At 32.6% G+C, this 17,265-nt stretch overlaps 1 protein-coding gene across 9 annotated transcripts; it reads right to left on the bottom strand.

The window, feature by feature from the left end:
- Positions 1-322: 322 nt before the first annotated feature.
- On the bottom strand, positions 323-17,148 carry LOC122575944 (mucin-17-like). 9 transcript variants are annotated; one of them, XM_043745477.1, is made up of 23 exons: positions 16,922-17,148; positions 16,282-16,576; positions 15,971-16,084; positions 13,998-14,563; positions 13,705-13,844; positions 12,096-12,357; positions 11,741-12,011; positions 10,507-11,657; positions 10,262-10,434; positions 9,801-10,179; positions 7,880-9,705; positions 7,577-7,805; positions 7,299-7,496; positions 6,802-6,876; positions 3,892-6,095; positions 3,368-3,812; positions 3,165-3,296; positions 2,676-3,077; positions 2,433-2,592; positions 2,275-2,360; positions 2,130-2,197; positions 1,875-2,047; positions 323-1,764 (listed from the first exon to the last, which is right to left on the bottom strand). In XM_043745477.1, the coding sequence occupies exons 4-23, from the start codon at positions 14,229-14,231 to the stop codon at positions 1,088-1,090; spliced, it is 9,285 nt and encodes a 3,094-aa protein (XP_043601412.1). In that variant the 5' UTR covers positions 14,232-14,563; positions 15,971-16,084; positions 16,282-16,576; positions 16,922-17,148; the 3' UTR covers positions 323-1,087. The 9 variants fall into 9 exon arrangements, with proteins under 9 accessions (XP_043601412.1, XP_043601411.1, XP_043601417.1 ...); XM_043745476.1 differs by lacking the exon at positions 15,971-16,084; XM_043745482.1 differs by lacking the exon at positions 15,971-16,084 and having other exon boundaries at positions 2,433-2,589.
- Between the last annotated feature and the right edge of the window lie 117 nt (positions 17,149-17,265).

Genomic DNA, 17,265 nt, shown 5'->3' with positions numbered 1-17,265 from the left:
TAAAACATGTATGAATTTCATACATATGTCATGTTCCTATTGAGCTTCTTTTTTTCTTAATTAGATTCTCAATATCTATGATGATTACCATTATTTTCATCACCATTTTATCAGAAATTGAAGTGCTAAATAACAAAAATTCCTAAAATATTCAAAGGAATGGATTGTGCAAATGTATTTCAGAACGTATCGTAAATGAAATGCCAATTCAAATGAAATAAACTTCGATAAATTAAATATGCAATAATAAAAATATTCACAATCGAGTCTAAAAAAGATAATAGTTGATATAATATTAGATAAGATACATGAAACTGCTAACTAGTAACACATGACTTTTTTTTTTAATTGAAATAGGTAAAATCGCTAGAAATACATTAAAGCATAACAGTGACTATATTAATCATATTTCTTCTCTGTCTGACGCCTGCAATCACATCCATGCACACGTAAACATACATTCTCTCTCTCTCCAAAGCATTCAGTATACATTAACAGTTATACATATATATCGAGCAGAATGGCTGTACGCCATCATTTGTAAGACTAGCTGAGGCCTGTACTAATGTGGACTGTGATATCAATAAATTGAGAGCAGAAAAAGTCTTTTAATAAGCATTTTTACTAAAGAAGGATATTTACTGCAATAAGATATAAGCACAGTACATGTAAAGGCCTCTATTCTCAATTTCAATATTTTATTTCTTTTTCTTTCCTATGTTTTTTTTTGTCCAGAAGCTTAATTCGTTCATTCAAAATATTCTCCGTGTACGAATTGAATTTAATTTTGCTGCGAGGCACATATCAAATAATTAATATGCTGACGCACAGATAACGAGAATATTTTAGAGATACGCACGGATGTTACAATATCAAATACATCCTAAATACTTTCATTCGCATCTCCTCGCATACATATTCACGAAGACGAGGGTAGCAATACGTATTAGCAAAACTATAATAGAATAACAATTGTAATAATGCATGATTCTCATACTAGTGGATAAGGACAACACGTTTAAATAAAGAATGTATTACGAAAATGAGTAAATCGAAAAATATAGATCATAACTTGCTGAAGATTACGTTATTGATCGGTATGGGAAGGTGGAGCTATTGAATTGTCAACATTTGCGGCGTGCAAAGGTTCTGCCGGCGGTGTACCGTCATGAGAATTTCCTATATGTGGGGTAGCTGGTGTAGCTGGCTGCGACTGAGACGTTCCACCAGAAGGAGCGTATATTAGCCGATAGCCAGCTGGTAAAAAGAAACCGCCGTGTGGTGTGCAACTAAATGTTTGAAAATTTGATAATGTTTGATTATCGTGATACTGGATGTAACCTCCACTTCCTGTTGAACTTGATATCGGTATAGGTGTAACTAATGATCCAGTAGAGGATACTGCGATATTTGTTCCATCTGGTAATATAGGCGTGAACTGATATTGCGTTGAATTTATAATTGTCGAATTATGTGCTGGCTCTAGAGATTCGGTTAGTTCACTTGTATAACTAGTAGGTTGTTGAGTAGACACGTTTTGCATAGTTTCAGAAGGCACTACTGGAATTGGAATAACATAAGCGTGTGGTATTCCAGTTGCCGCCTGTTGTGGTTGTAGTTGCAAAGGAGTTTGTTTCAATTTCTGCATAGCTAATCGTAATGTTTCATCGGTATCTGGATAATTACTTGGAGCTTTTTGTAAAGGAGTTTGGGGCGTTGTGTTAAACATTAAATAGTCTTCTGTACCTGGAAGTCTAGTTTGTCCTGTTAGGAAAAGAATTATGTCATTACGAGGGACAATGAAATATAATAATTGAAATGGGATGTATAAAATAGTTGTTTAAAGTTACTTAAAGTTACTATTAATTACTAACCTGGCACACTAGTCGTAACGGTATGATAAAGCACTGGATGATGTTGATGGTGATGTTGATGAAGTACACTAGCTTGCTGTTGCTGTTGAATTAATAGCTGCAATTGATGCTGTTGAAATCGTTCCAATTCTTCTCTGTGTCTTCTTTGCAGGGATTCCAATTCCATAGTTTGCCTGTATATATACAGAAGTAAAAGAAGTTAATTTTTAATTATTATAAAATTGTAAAATGAAATTTCTATAGATGTAAACCTACTTTTTTATAAGCAATTGATATTCTTCACTTGGTGTTAATGTCCAAAATCTCTCATCTTTTTCTGCTTGCTATAAATAATATTAATAGTTGGGTTAATGGCACATAAATTAATTAAACATATACTTAGTAAAAGCTATGTATTTACTTCTACAACAGGAGCATTAATAGGCTGAGTAATTTGCGTAGGTGGAAGAGAACCCTCACGGCTGTGAGTTATTTGGACTGGTGTACCTGTAATTCATGAATATTTAATTTTTAAACATTTCTAAATGTATCTATTTCATTGATCTTTAGAATACTTACCCTGTGTGTCATCTATATGATAAATCTTCGAATCTTCTGTTTGATTTTTTGACATATCGGTATATTGTTGAATCGGTGTAGTAGCATTACTAGGAGGACCTGCGACCTTGGAAACCACGAATCTTGATATTTTTCTAACAGGTTGTGCTGTACTAACCTTCTATTAAAATTAGTTAGTTATTTTTCGAGAACGTTCGTTGAAAATATCGAAATTTGCTACACTTAAATATACTTTATATGTACCTCGGAAACATTTTCTTGAGATTCTACTTGCACCGGAGTGTTCGTATCAGAGCGTGATGTAAAGACACTGGGAGTAACGGTAGCAACAGGTACAGCAGTTACAGGTGGAACGGTAGTCAATAAACTTTGAGTAGACTGTAACGATGGTTGCAGCTGAATAGAACCAACGGACGACGGCGGAACAGAACTGATGGATACAGGCGGTGTTAAAGGTTGTGGAGAAGCTGTTGCTGGAATCGATCCTCTATGAATTTTTGCTAATTCTTGTTCTAATTCTTGGAGACGAGATCCCGGTCTTTGGGTTCGAACTTTTATACTTTCTTTACTCGGACTCATAGTTTCAGACCCTACAGGAGCCCCTCCAGGTATTGGAGTTGGACTATCAAGAGAGCAATCTACATGCTGAACATAAGAAAATTTTATATTTTCATTTTATTAATTTGAGTCTTTCAAGACAAATGTATATGACGTTCTTAATGTAAAACCTACAGTTTGAGAAAGCGTAAGTTGTTGAATTGAGCTTTCTTGAGTTAAAACAGAACTTTCTACACTTGTTGGAACATTTGAATCAGTCAAGTTTGTAGTCGACTGTATTGTAGTCTGAGGTGATAGAGGACCCTGCTATGTATTTATCATATTATTAATACAAAATACAAGAAAATTTAATTCTTTATATTTTTTAAATTACTTACTATGCCATGTGTAGTGGAAATTGGCATGCCAATATTAACAAGTTTCTGTTGTAAAGAATGCATGTAGGCATCATATCCACCTATTATCTGGTGATTATGAGGAGTAGCTGGATAACTTATAGGTGGTGTGCCTACATTAAGCGCTTCGGACGGCTGACTTGTTAATTGAACAAGCTTTTGATGGAGATCTGCTATTGTCTGTGGACCTGTTCCACCCGGAACACCAGTTCCAGTAGTCGTATCTGAGACTTTATCTAGCGAATTCTGTTGACTAAGCTTTCGATGTTGTTGCTGTTGTTGGTGTTGCTGCTGCTGTTGTTGTTGCAATGCTTGATTTTGTGTAAATAATACCGAATCTACAGATTCAACGATCGTATGTTCAGGAGTTATATCATGGCTAGAGTTTTCGTTCTCCGATAATAAAGGATATTCAGAACTTGTACGCCTAATATATAGACAAAATAAATTAATGTATAAACATACCTGTATTAAACATTTGGCAATATTATATACACTATACATACCCAACTGAATTAGCTTCTTGAGCTTCTGTTTCGGATACTTTTCCTAAGAGTTGTTGATCAGGGAGCTTTAAATGAAACTGAGATTGATCGGAAGAAATGCAACTTTCTACATTTTGACTTTCTTGTATAACGTGTTGTGGGATAGTTTGTTGCGATTGTGGTTGAATCTGTTGAATATGTCTGATTGACGCAGATTGCTGTATAATATTTTGATTCATAGAAGCAGTCCATTTGCTCTGTTGAAAATTTTGTTGTGCCATTTGTAACTGAGGGTCGATCTGATGGGTTGCATTTAGTTGCATTGTTTGCTGCAGAGGTATCTGAGCTTGATGAGGTTGTTGACTAAATTGAAACGTTTGTGAAATTCCTTGCTGTGTTGTGTTCACTTGATAATTATGCTGTAATTGCGTTTGCATTTGTATTTGACTTGCTTCTGGTTGAATAGGTTGAAAATACTGTTCAGACTGGAGAGTAGGTTTATATTCGAGTATTGTAGTTCCTGGGATATTTACAGTTTGGCTTGGTTCGTGGGTAGTTAAACAATGAGGAGTTACAGATTTCGATTTCGGGTTCGAAAGTATATTTGCTAAATTTTGTGCTAAATCTGGAAGTGTTGATGAAACTTCTTTAGTTTTAAGTGTAACTTTAGGAGCAACTTCTACAGTGACAGCTTGATGGGCAGGAACTGAAACAGGTACAGATACATTTACTGGGACATTCACTGTAGCTTGAGGTGCTGTTTGAAGCTGTTGAATTGGTTCCAAAACAGTCTGTGGTAAAGGAGTGATATTTGATCCATCTGGTTGAGAAATAAATTGTACATGCTGCGTTTGGGGCATAGATAAATTGGGCATGATCATTGTTTGCTTCTTATCGTCCGTCATATTAGCAATGTCCGAAATTTGCGAATCCGTAGACATGTTCGATGTTGTAGAAATATTAGAAATTCTGCGGTTTCTTTCGTCTATAATTGTGGCTGGTTGTAATTGTGGAATATGTCTAGGAAGCATCACATATTGTTGATGTTGTTGCTGTATTTGTTGATGTTGAAATTGTTGCAATGGTCGCTGAGCTTGCATTTGTCCCTGATGCTGATGTTCAGGCTGAATGTGCATTTGCGTTAAACTTTGTTGTATAGGAATCTGTTGTTGCTGTAATAGAATATTGCATGGCATAGATTGATTTTGATATTGTCCTGATATATTGATTCCGCTCGATGCAACTTGAGTTTGTGGATCCTTTTGTTGCATGGCTACGTTTTGCGATACAACTTGTACCTGTTGAGGCGATTGATGCGTTATTGCTGATCCTGGAACTATTACATTTTGTTGACTAGATTGCACAGCACTAACATTCTGTTGCATTTGTGATATGGGTAGGATTGCTTGCCCTTGTACAGTACTTTGAAGAGCAATTGATTGTTGTACCTGTTGTTGAATTGTTTGAACAGTGTCTACTTGTTCTGCAATACATTGAGGATTTTGCGTAACGATTTCAATATTAGATTTCTCAGGAACCATAGCTTGTGCTTCTAAAACATTCACTTCCAGATCATCGTGTTTTACTTGCCCCTCATCAATCGTATTTGATTGCGATAATGAACTAGGCTGAGCTGTTAATACGTTAGATTTATCTGTATTTTCTACAGAAGTAGATCCTTCTTCTTCATTTGTAACAATCTTCTGTTCAACTACAGGGCTAACTAAAAAACGAGAAATTTTTCGTGCTGGAGGTGGCGCAGTTAATGTAGCTACTTCTGCAGTTATGGCATCAAAGTGTGTCTCTTTATTCGTTTCTTTCTCTTGTTCCATTGCATCTTGAACGACGGATTCTTTAGATTTTTCATTTATTTGATTTACAGTCGAATCGGTTATTTGACTTTGGATATACGTTGATTTAGCTGTTTCATCTTTAAGTATATTTTGCGCGTCTAACACTGTGTCTGCTGTTGCAGAAACTATGGTTTCCTGAGTTGGATCAGTGGGATCGCTTGGTAAATTAGTTGGTGTTAATGTATCCGTATTTTGTGTAGAGGTTGATGATCTTCTGGATGCTTCAGCTGATGTGTTTTCAGGACCCATTTGGCTATCAGGCGTTTGCACATTTTGTTGCTTATCCATGGAGGTGGAGCCCGTAATATGAGAAAGAATTTGGTCAATTGGTAATAATTTTGTAGGCGTAGAAGTATTGGAAGTTTCGTCTCTCTGGAATCATACAAAAAATAATTATCTAGCTATCAAAGTTTACCTTTTACCAATAAAATAATTACAATGCACGTAAACAAAACCAAATAGCGGCATAAATGAAATAATTATTGCAAAATACAGTTATATAAGTCGGTTACATTACTAAGTATATTTAAAATAAATTAAAAAAGGGAAACACAAATAGGTATTTTTAATAATGAATGCATATCTTACAATGCTATTATGTTACAAAAAAATCTATTCAAATAAATACAATTTCATTCATTTCTAAAGAATGCTGTATGAATGTTGTTTATTATTTTATATATATATATATATATATATGTATATATATATATATAGGATTCTCTTATATATAAATGTATTGTAATATACTGCTAATAGAAATTATAATCTTCATAAAAGAGTGAATTTTCCTGAAAAATTTTCAAGTAAAAATTAAATATAATATATAATTAAGAATAAATATATAAAAATTAAAGTATAAAGTACGCCCTGGCCATAGTCTAACTATGTTATACAAATTGCCTATGGGAGGAATTTAATATGCAGGAAATGTCGTCATATAATATTGCTGTACTTCAAAAGATACACAAATGTCCGAACACAATGTATCATGAATCAAAAAGGATGCACAAACGTCCACGATTATACGATGAAATATAGGAAACAGGATAAGGTATAGAGGGGACGATGAACTCACCGAACGGTGTCTACGATGGATTTTGTACGACGATCGGTGGCTGCTTTGACGAGTTAGCGAGCCATGTCTCACCTGCTGCGTCCAAAACGATACACACCAATTATACCTTGGAGGTACACCCTTGTGTTTTTTTTTTTTTTATGGGACCACGAGATATACATCTCGAGCGTAACCACAACGTTATTTTAATATGAAATATATAAGAAACATGGTTCTATTATTTCAAGAAAAGAACTTACAACAAGCAAAATAGTCCTATGATATGCATTATGGACTTTTGTGTATCAGGTTCTTAAGTAATAATACTAATGACAATGATCTTTGTTGAAAACTTCTATTTCAAAATTTATTTCTATTTGTCTCTGATAAAAAAACAGAAAAAAAGAAAAAAAAAAGAAAACGAATTTCCTTTGTAGATAAATTGTATAAATTTCATTATATTCGTAGTATATTAATATCTATAAAACAAATTGAAAAAACGGAAAGAAAACCATTACCTTAGCTGTATCAAGACTGTGGTCACGATCTCTAGGTCGACGACTCGTAACCGGACTACCACCGGCAGATTGATCTGGTGGACCATGTGCTACTAAAGGTAAAGCCCGTGTAGGATCCAAACGTAATTGTTTAACGATGTCTTCTATCAATTCAACGAACGTTTCACATTGAGATTGTGGCAATAAATTTTCAGCAACCTGAAGAAAATAAGAATAGAATAATAATAAAAATTTTGAAGATAAAAATATTGACATATAAAATTCTATTATTTACTTACCAGGTTATTAGCAATGTCAGTAGGTACCATATCATCTCTATCGAATTTAAATGTCACAGTTTTTTGTTTGCTGGTATCTAACTGACATTCAACAATCATTGATTGTCCCTCATTACTACTTACAGACAAAACTGTTAATTTGATACCAGGCTTCTTACGTTTCGTACCGGATCTTTTTACTCTAGATCTTTCGGATGAAGTGACATTCTCTGCACTTTCTTGATTTATTCTATATAAACAAAATATTGGTCAGTTTCTTAAACAATATTTATTTAAAGAATCATTGAAATTTCATATATTTACCCTTCATTTGGCATTGCTGCTTGAGATGTGCTTATGTTAGACACATTAGAGACATTTCCTTGATCCTGAATAGTAGGTGGTACGTCCGTTGGCAAAGATTGCACAGAATCCATTGTATCTTGTTTAGATAAAGATGATCTTTCTGTGTTAGAACATAGCTGTTCTGTGTTTGAAATGAAATGCTGTTGTTGCTGAGACACTGTTGTTGATGGCACAGAAATCCCGGATGATATGGGTACAGAAGTAGGGATACTAGAACTTTGCGAATATTTCATTTGAACTAAGACATTTTGTTGAGACTGAGATTGATGTCCACTGTTCGAAATAAGAGTTTGTGCACTTTGCATATTTGGAATCGTTGATGTTATTGTATTTTGTATATGAGTCGCTGATGACGTGCTCTGAAGATTTAGACCAGTTGGTACAGATGCTTGCACTTGTCCTGGCTGTGGTTGCATGTAAGGCTGTGAAGTTGGAGGTGCTGTATTCTGAGGAATACTTGGATGAGAATAAATTTGGGCTGTAGGCTGGTTGGATGATAAAATCTCTACATGGCCGGAGGAACTTGAACTGGCATACGAATGATACACTTGTTGAGATATATTTTGCTGATATAGGGGTTGTGTACTGTATCCTGAGGTTCCTGTCGTATTCTGCTGATAGTACTGCTGATTTTGAACATGCTGTATTTGCGGTTGAGAATATTGCACTTGTGGAGGTTGCGATATTTGCTGATGCATATGTTGGGGTTGTGATAAAATTTGTATCTGTGGTTGTTGTATTTGATGACCCATCTGTTGCGGCACATTCATTTGATTCAGTTGTATGTACTGTTGTTGCTGATGCAAATGTTGCTGTTGTTGTATTTGTTGAGATACTTGAGGAAATTGTGGTTGAGTCTGTACAGTCTGAGGGGTAGAGCATTGTGAAGAAGTAGCAGTTAAATTTTGTGAAACATGCTGAGGAAATTGTTGTGGCTGTTGTTGTTGCTGTTGATATTGTTGTTGTAGCTGCTGTTGATATTGCTGTTGTTGGTACTGCACTTGCTGCTGTGAAACCTGAGTCACTTGTTGCATTTGTTGTGCTTGCTGTGGCTGAACAACAGACGTTTGTTGCTGCATTAATGGTTGCTGTTGAACCAATTGGACTTGTTGTGGTTGTAAATTGTGTTGCTGAGGTTGTTGTGCAGCAGTTTGCATTTGTTGTTGTTGTTGCAAAGGTATTTGATTCTGTTGCAACTGCATTTGTACTTGACCTTGCATTTGGATGCTCATATTTGATTGCATCTGTTGTTGTTGCTGTTGCAATTGCATTTGTTGAAGTAATAATTGTTGTTGTAACAAATTTTCATTGGTTGTATTAGCACTATCCGCTTCTCGATCTAAACGTTCCTTTTCTTCTTTGGCTTTACGTTCTTCTCTCTCTCGTAACAAAGTGCTGATTTGCGATTTTAACATTTTTGCTACAGCCTTGACATCTTCCTCAAGTATAAGGCTAGATTTAGCCATTTCTGAGGCTACTTCTTCTGCATTATCAGTTTGAATGTCAAAATCAAACTGTATCGCCTCGTTCTCTTTATGTTTATTAGTACGTTTCTTGGGATCCAACACTCGAAGTCGGAATTCAACACGCGATAATTCCGCATCCGCTACAGCTGAATCTCTTGAAACCATTTCTAATTTTAAGCCAACATCGTCCGCAAAAAATTCGTGATTTAAAAGATCTTTAACTAAAGGCCGTTCTTCTTTCTTTAATCGAATGCACATTTCTATAATCTCACGTACTTCTGGATTTTCCACTTTATCGTAACTTTGCGGCTTTACACCCTGCGTATAATACAAACATTATTTAATATGTTGTTTGACACGTTGAATAAAAATGAATGCTATATAAATAATAAAAAATTCATTAAATAATTTACCGATACTACGCGTTTATATATTTGTGCCGGTCCAGTACATTCTGAATATGGATATTCACTAGTAGCCATTTCAAGCATACACATTCCAAACGCATAAACGTCAACGGATTCATCGTAATGTTCTTCATACATTTCTGGTGCCATAAATTCAGGTGTTCCGATAACGCTTTTTGCAAAACTCCTGTTTTTAAGAGTAGCAAGTCCCAAATCGCCAATTTTTACACTTCCTGTGGTACCAGTAATAAAGATATTGTCACATTTTAAATCACGATGAATAATTGGTGGTGACCTCGAATGCAAGAAACTAAGGCCTTTCAAAATTTGTCGACACCAAGATTTTACAACTTTTGGATTAATTTTTTTAAATCGTCTTAGATACCTATATGAAATTGCATAATAATTTAGAATTATAATTATAATATTAGGAATTTTGTAAATTTTTCATGAGTTTAAAAACGTACGTTTTCAAGGTTCCTGAAGTCATAAGTTCGGTGACTAGCACAATATATTTTCTACGTGTAAGTGTAACTTCCCAATAGTCATAAAACCTGACAATATTTGGGTGTTGTAAACCTTTCAACATTTCTGCTTCCTCTCGAAATCTTAATCTTTCCGTCTTATTTAATTTTTTTTCCTAAAAGAAAAGTTATAATTATATACAAATCTGTTTAAAAGTAATACAAACATTCAATTACATTTCTCTGACCTGCAATTCACACCAAGCAACAGCTACACCAGTTTGAGTATCCAGACCTCTATATACAGTCTTAAAGCTGCCTCTACCAATTTCTTCTTCAAATTTTAAAAATCTACCATCTGGTGATATACCTATAGCCTTTTCTTCATCATCATCATCTTCAACAGTTTGCACTTTAACTTTCATCAATAAATTTCGTACTTCCTCCATAGCCATTGTTTTCTGTGTTAATTTTTCATCTGCTTTAAAATTTTCATCAAGTAAAGGACCAATAAATCCTTCCACTGCTTCTTCTTGCACGACTTCCTTTTCTTTTTCTTCTTTGACCATCTTGGTTTCGTCTTGAGTGTTCGTATCCTTGACATTCTTCAACTCAGTATCTAATGGTGGTACTTTACCTAATTTACTCAGAGATTCATGAAGTGCTTGAGTAGCAACAATATCACTGATACTGGTGCCATTATCATCTTCATCATATATCGTCACTTCTTCTTCTACTTCTCTTTGCGCATCTATATCCTTAATCTCAGTTTCCACAATTTCTTCTGACACTTTTGATGTTACAAATCTTGAGCTTTTTATCATTTCTTCACTTTGTTGCGTGTCATTTTTATCATCTATCACATTTTTCTCAGAATTTTTAGCTAAGTCTTCATTCTCTGCAATATTAGTAGATTTCGGCTCTTCGTTAGACGTTTTACGTTTGGTTTTTTCGTTATTTTTATTAGCTGCTGAACTCATGGATGTTTCTGTGGACGAACTTGTATTTATGTTTTTTTCCATATTTATTCCTTTTAAATTTTTGCTATTGTGTTGCTCAATCATCTTTTCTGCAACATATTTGTTTCTAGATTTTATATTGCTGGATTTCGTACTTGTGGAAGAAGTGGAAATTACTTTTTGCTTATTCTGTGCACTTATTTCTTCGTCGATACTATTTGCCGATATTTTTCTTATAATATTCGAAGTTTTAGAAGATTCGAAACATTCTAATGTAGACGTCTTTTCTTCGTTGGAATCTAGTGATCCTTTTTTGTCTGCTGGGTTCCGTGAGGAATCAGCACCTTCTTCACTAATATTGTATTCCACACTCGTTTCATCTTCGTCCGATTTCTTTGATTTCAATCGACTAAGTGGTGTTGAAGGTGTGGAACTGGATCCTGTACATAAAAGCGAACTTCGTAGTAAAATCTGCAAAACGTTCTGTATACAAAAATTGTTGCTGAATGCAAGTATAAAATACCTGGTACATTGAACACATTTTCTGTTGCCGTAATAGCTTCCTCTGCATCGCTAAAACTGCGATCATTTTCATGATCTAAGGATGGTGAATTGAGATTCCGAGATGATGATTTTTCACAAATTCGTAATGCAGATAAAACTTTCTTTTTAGAAGAAGGTGAGCTACTGGCGACTCCGTTACTTGTTATCGATAATGAATCTGTATGATCAGCCCTTTGTGTCCGCACTTGTTTTTTGCAAATTGGTGTAGAGGAGCGGCTTAGATTTGATGTCTAAGAAAATAGGTAAAAATATACAATTTATACTTATATGAAAATATTACTTACATATAAAATATCTTTTGTTTTCTAATATACCTTTCTATCTCCCGAACTATGAGCACTAGTGCCAGCTTGTGAGACAATAGATAATTTTCTTTGGCGTTTGTGATTATGTGTATGATTATGGATTCTTTGAGTGGTTACAACTGAGCAAGGACCTACTCCTTCTTGAGAGGCTAAGTGGCCCACTGCCAGGCTAATCCCACTCTGATTACCGCCACCTCCACTGGCCACCAGCTTTGGGCATAAACTTGACAGGCCACTTCCCCCTGAAGATTGTTGTCTATTTGTCTCATACCTAAAACATCATTAAATATACTACATAATTATTACGCAATATTTCCTGTTCTTTTCATTAAATTCTTCTTTTAAATATTATTTTTTTTGATGAAAAAAGACAAAGTTTAAATTTTACGTTTAAATCATATAATTATATACATTTCAATTTAGATACAAAGTATCTAAAAGTATCAAAGTATCTAAAGATAGAAAGCTTTTATTTTGTAATATAAAATATAAATACAAACTATAGCAGAAAGTATGATTACACCAAATTGAAGTCATATTTGTCATCATGAAATGTTTCATGTATTACATTGTGTTTTATGAATATGATAAAAATTGGAAAATGTTACACACACACATATTTTGCAATCAAATACCTTTTACTATATAACTATGAAGAATAGTAAATCTAAATTAAAAAATTAATGTTTAGCCTCATCTGTACTAAATGTACTCGTAGTACGTACATGCCAGCTATGAAATCATTATATTATGTAATATTGAAATGCTATGAATAATGGTTTGAAGTACTACTTAATCTTAGAGGAAGCAGAAGTATGAAAAATGTTTGAAAAATAAATTTAAGATATACACAAATCTATAATAATGATAAAAATTCCAAAACATAAATCTGCGTCAATAATTGTTGATAAATTATTATTTTTTCTTGAACGTTTAAATGACAATAAATAATAATTGAATAGTTCTATATTGCAGTATGACAATAATGTAAATCATGTAATTACTAACCTTTGAATACCTATAAAATTTCATACTTGAAGTTCAGGGTCAGTAATTCTGAAAATATATTGGGATTTATACTTTTCCTGATGAAATTTTCTAATTTCATGTGGAAAAAATTTCTTGATTAGATTTTATAGTACTTCAGCATTCACTAATTTTTCAACTAATTTTAGCACAAAATATTTTAATTAATATATTTTTCTAAAGTAATGTTTCTTAAAGATTATAATAATTTCAATATGTACATGTACAATACAGATGAGATATACAAAAGATTCCTGTGCATGTGTAGTTTTAGTATTTAATATATTATTATAGTTTGTTATATTCAGTAATTCAAAAATTCAAAGTTTGAGGTACACAAACACTCTGTTCCTTAGAGACATGTTTCAGATTATGTATTGTAATAGAATAATTATTTAGGAAACGGAATCTGTAAAATAGTATATTAAAGAACAATCTTTATAAAATGCATTCCAAATTAAACATATACATATATATTGAACATGTATAGTTAAATGAAAAGCAAAGAATGAATTACAGCAAAGAAATTAAATGACAGAAGATAAAAAATGACAATGTAAGAAGCATGATTTTGATACAGACATCATTATACCTGTCCTGCCTGCTGTGGCCAGATGAGAGGAATCCACGCACTGTATTGCCTATAGCTGCTCTCTTTTTAATTTCTTTCTTCCGTTCTCTGTACCCACCAGATCCAGTCTCCACTTGATCTTGACGACTATTTCTATCTGCCTGTAATCAATACACTAGTATTATAATCCTCAATGTAATAATAAATAAGTGTGCACAGAGATATTAACAATGTTCAGTAATAAATTTGCGAAATTAACAACATGTATATAAAAGATAAAATATAAATCTAAAACTAATTTATAAGAAGTTTACCTTAATACTTAAAAGTTTTATATTCAAATTAGTACTTGTGCTTGTTGGAACTGGACTTAGATCACACCTTACTCTTCTGTGTGATTTCTCAACAATTGGTGGATCTTCCTCTAATTCCAACTGATTTCCAATTGTAAAAGAACGACTCTGTGTTAACAAAATATCTTCCGTATTATGTTCCCGACTAGTGCCAACCGAACTCACTGCCTTGTTTTCATTGCAGCATCTCGGCATTGCACATAACCAACGTATGAAAGAATTCACTTTATGAAAATCCTTGTCTTCTATTTTATATATATGTATATATATATTTATATATATATATATAAATTTTTATATATATATATTTTTTCTCTCTCAGTTTGATTTAGATAAAGATTTTTAGAAAAACAGTATCTTTAATTAACTTTATCTTTCAAATTATAAAATACTGGATGCATTTATGTAAGTGCACAGAGTATGTGGTTCTTATATTCATCACAGATCTTTTCCTCCTTTCTTTACCAAATATACTCTGTTACTTCAATTTCTTAATAAGTATTTAATACCAAAGAAGTTAAATGATTCTGAAAACAGAAAAAATATTGATATTAATAATAGTAACTAATAATAATAAAATATTAATGAAAAAATTTTCATAAATAAATAAAGAATTTATTTTGTTTATAATAATATCCATTCTTTATAGGAAAAATTGACTGTGATAATATCTTTATTATAATTTCTATTTTTTATAAAATGAGACAAATTTTTTAATTTCGAGGTTCTGATTGAATATTATATAAATATTTAATTTATCTTTTAACTTATCTTTAATTTTTAATTCAACATAAGTTTTCAAAATAGATTGATGATTTTAAAGTATATTTTGATTTAATATTATATATATTAAAAAATAATTCACTATTTCAAGCAAGTTATACATTTACTTTGTTTATAAGTTATAAATATTGTTTGTTATTAATGGTTCAAAGTAATAATACACATGTATTGTGAGTAAAAAGTAATTTAAAATTAATATTTCTCATATATAACAAACATCTTTTTTACGTCATTCTATTTAAATATTTTACATGACATACTTCAAATATTAATAAATATGTATGCTTATTTCATTATGTTTATCATTACAATTTTATTGTAATTTTAAATAATGTTAATAATTTATAAGTGTTTGCATTAAATGCGAATTAATAATTTTATTAAAATAATTTTATATTATATATGCACATCATACCATATGTTAAATGCACAAATAATTTACAAATTATTCGAGTAACGAATATGCAAAAAACTACAAGCGAAGTAAATTGTTTATTTAAAAAAGGAATGAAAAACAAAATTAGAACTACATAGAAGAACATTTTGTGATAGAAATAGAATTCTATCAATAAAGCTTGAATTAATCTATTTTACAGAGGGCAGAATTGCATGTGTGTATTAGTCCTTCTGGTTTCACTATAATCCCTACTTTGCAAACAGTTTTATATACCAGACGGATTATATAAATTTAACAACATCAATAGTCTAATGTTGATCATGTCGACTGCCAATAAATGTGAGGACAGCCGATCTCAGAATTAGTGCTTTAGATATACTAAATATATCGTCTAGACAATATTTTGTTATTTATTAATAAATCGAACACTTATGTATTTATTATTACTTATGGATTTCGTAAACTTGTTCAACGAAATAACTGCGGGAAGTATTAATAAGTTGAAATAAAGAGATTGAACGTAAACAGGTGGGAAATAAAATTTACTTCGTTAAATATCGCAGTATGTTGTCAAGCATCGTGGAACAGTCACTTGAAAAATGTTGACAGTATATAGCAAGTAGCAGGTCTTACGTATATACTGTGATATACGTATCTCACGGACACACCGTTACAATGCATGCCGAACACATGCGTATTAAGGGGTGAAGAGGAAGTACCACACACGTATACCGCAAATCAAATAAATGCACACATTCGTACGCGCGCATATAGTCAAGACCACCAAAGAGATAATGTGACATCTATCCCAAAAATATCGCGTCAGTGCATATTTTACACATTGTCTGGCGGCGAATAGCTTCGAGACCTATGAATAAATTCGAATCTTTTCATTCTCTATGAACGTCACCGATTTATCCATGATTTTTGTCTGATAAAATACATAGGGAAGACAAGCAAGTATACTTGTCATGCGGAGATGCGTGAACAACAATATCTACTTAAAATCAGCGGTTTCGTACGGATATATAAGATATTTGTTCAGTTATATGATTGTTTCATTACCTCTGATATCGATTCGATCATATTAGCTTCGCGACGCACTGACAAACAGCACTCGTAGTTCCTTCGTCAGCCGGTACTCACATTTGTGATGTAGAAAATCGTCCGACTACACCCAAATAACCACCATTTTCTTTCACTGAGTAATGCGCACTCTCGCGGTGCTATGCGTCAACAATGATCAAGTTATAAATTTATGCCGCGTACACACCAATCACGTTTATGTTATCATATAACACCGAATGATAATTGAGAATTGTTTTTGTAGGTTTTATTTTCTTGATAACCATTCTCCTACCTACGATTTAGTGTTTTATTCAATAATTTATTCTATGTAAATAACACTAATCATTGAAAATTTGTTCTTATAGGTTTTATTCTTTTTAATAACGTTTACTTACGATTGAATGTTTTATTAATTAATTTTGTATATATTTATTTGTTCCTGTAAAACTTTTTAAGTAATTAAAACAAACTTATAATAGACTTATTTCGTATATTATATACTTTTTGATCACTTTAAATGTTTGTATAATATACATATATGTATATATATCCATTTACATACTTAAAATGTTCTATATAATAAAAGCTTCACATAAAAAAACTAAAATAACTAAAGAATTAAGTATAATTTACGTACAGGAAAATATGTATCTAATTAGTGTAGGAATTGCGTGATGCACACATGCAGTACAGTACACTACTACTGTATATATGATATTTAAAACGAATCCTCCACAGATGGTAAAATTGTTTCAATTCAGACTTCTATGAAATTTGTATGACATAAAGACACGTTAAAATTGATGAAAACATTTTCGTCGAGCATCGAGTAACTTTTATTTTTTCACACGCATTAATCTCAATGTGAGACTATGCATTAATAAGCAACCCGAAACTTGATATTTATTTAGATGGGAATGTATTGAGAAGATTTTCTTGTGTCGCTGCTAGATAGCACCATTGTCGCGCGCAATTTCTATG

This window comes from Bombus pyrosoma, linkage group LG15 (genome assembly GCF_014825855.1).
Source record: "Bombus pyrosoma isolate SC7728 linkage group LG15, ASM1482585v1, whole genome shotgun sequence".
In the NCBI taxonomy this organism is placed as follows: domain Eukaryota; kingdom Metazoa; phylum Arthropoda; class Insecta; order Hymenoptera; family Apidae; genus Bombus; species Bombus pyrosoma.
This window is presented reverse-complemented; position numbering and strand designations above follow the sequence as displayed.

What these genes read in the sequence shown, in the direction of transcription:
- LOC122575944 (XM_043745477.1), bottom strand. Translation starts at nt 14,231, where the DNA reads ATGCCGAGATGCTGCAATGAAAACAAGGCAGTGAGTTCGGTTGGCACT. An exon ending in ACTTCAGGAACCTTGAAAAC is followed by an intron (nt 10,180 to 10,261) that starts GTACGTTTTTAA and finishes AATTTCATATAG; the next exon opens with GTATCTAAGACGATTTAAAA. An exon ending in CTCAAGAAAATGTTTCCGAG is followed by an intron (nt 2,593 to 2,675) that starts GTACATATAAAG and finishes TAATTTTAATAG; the next exon opens with AAGGTTAGTACAGCACAACC.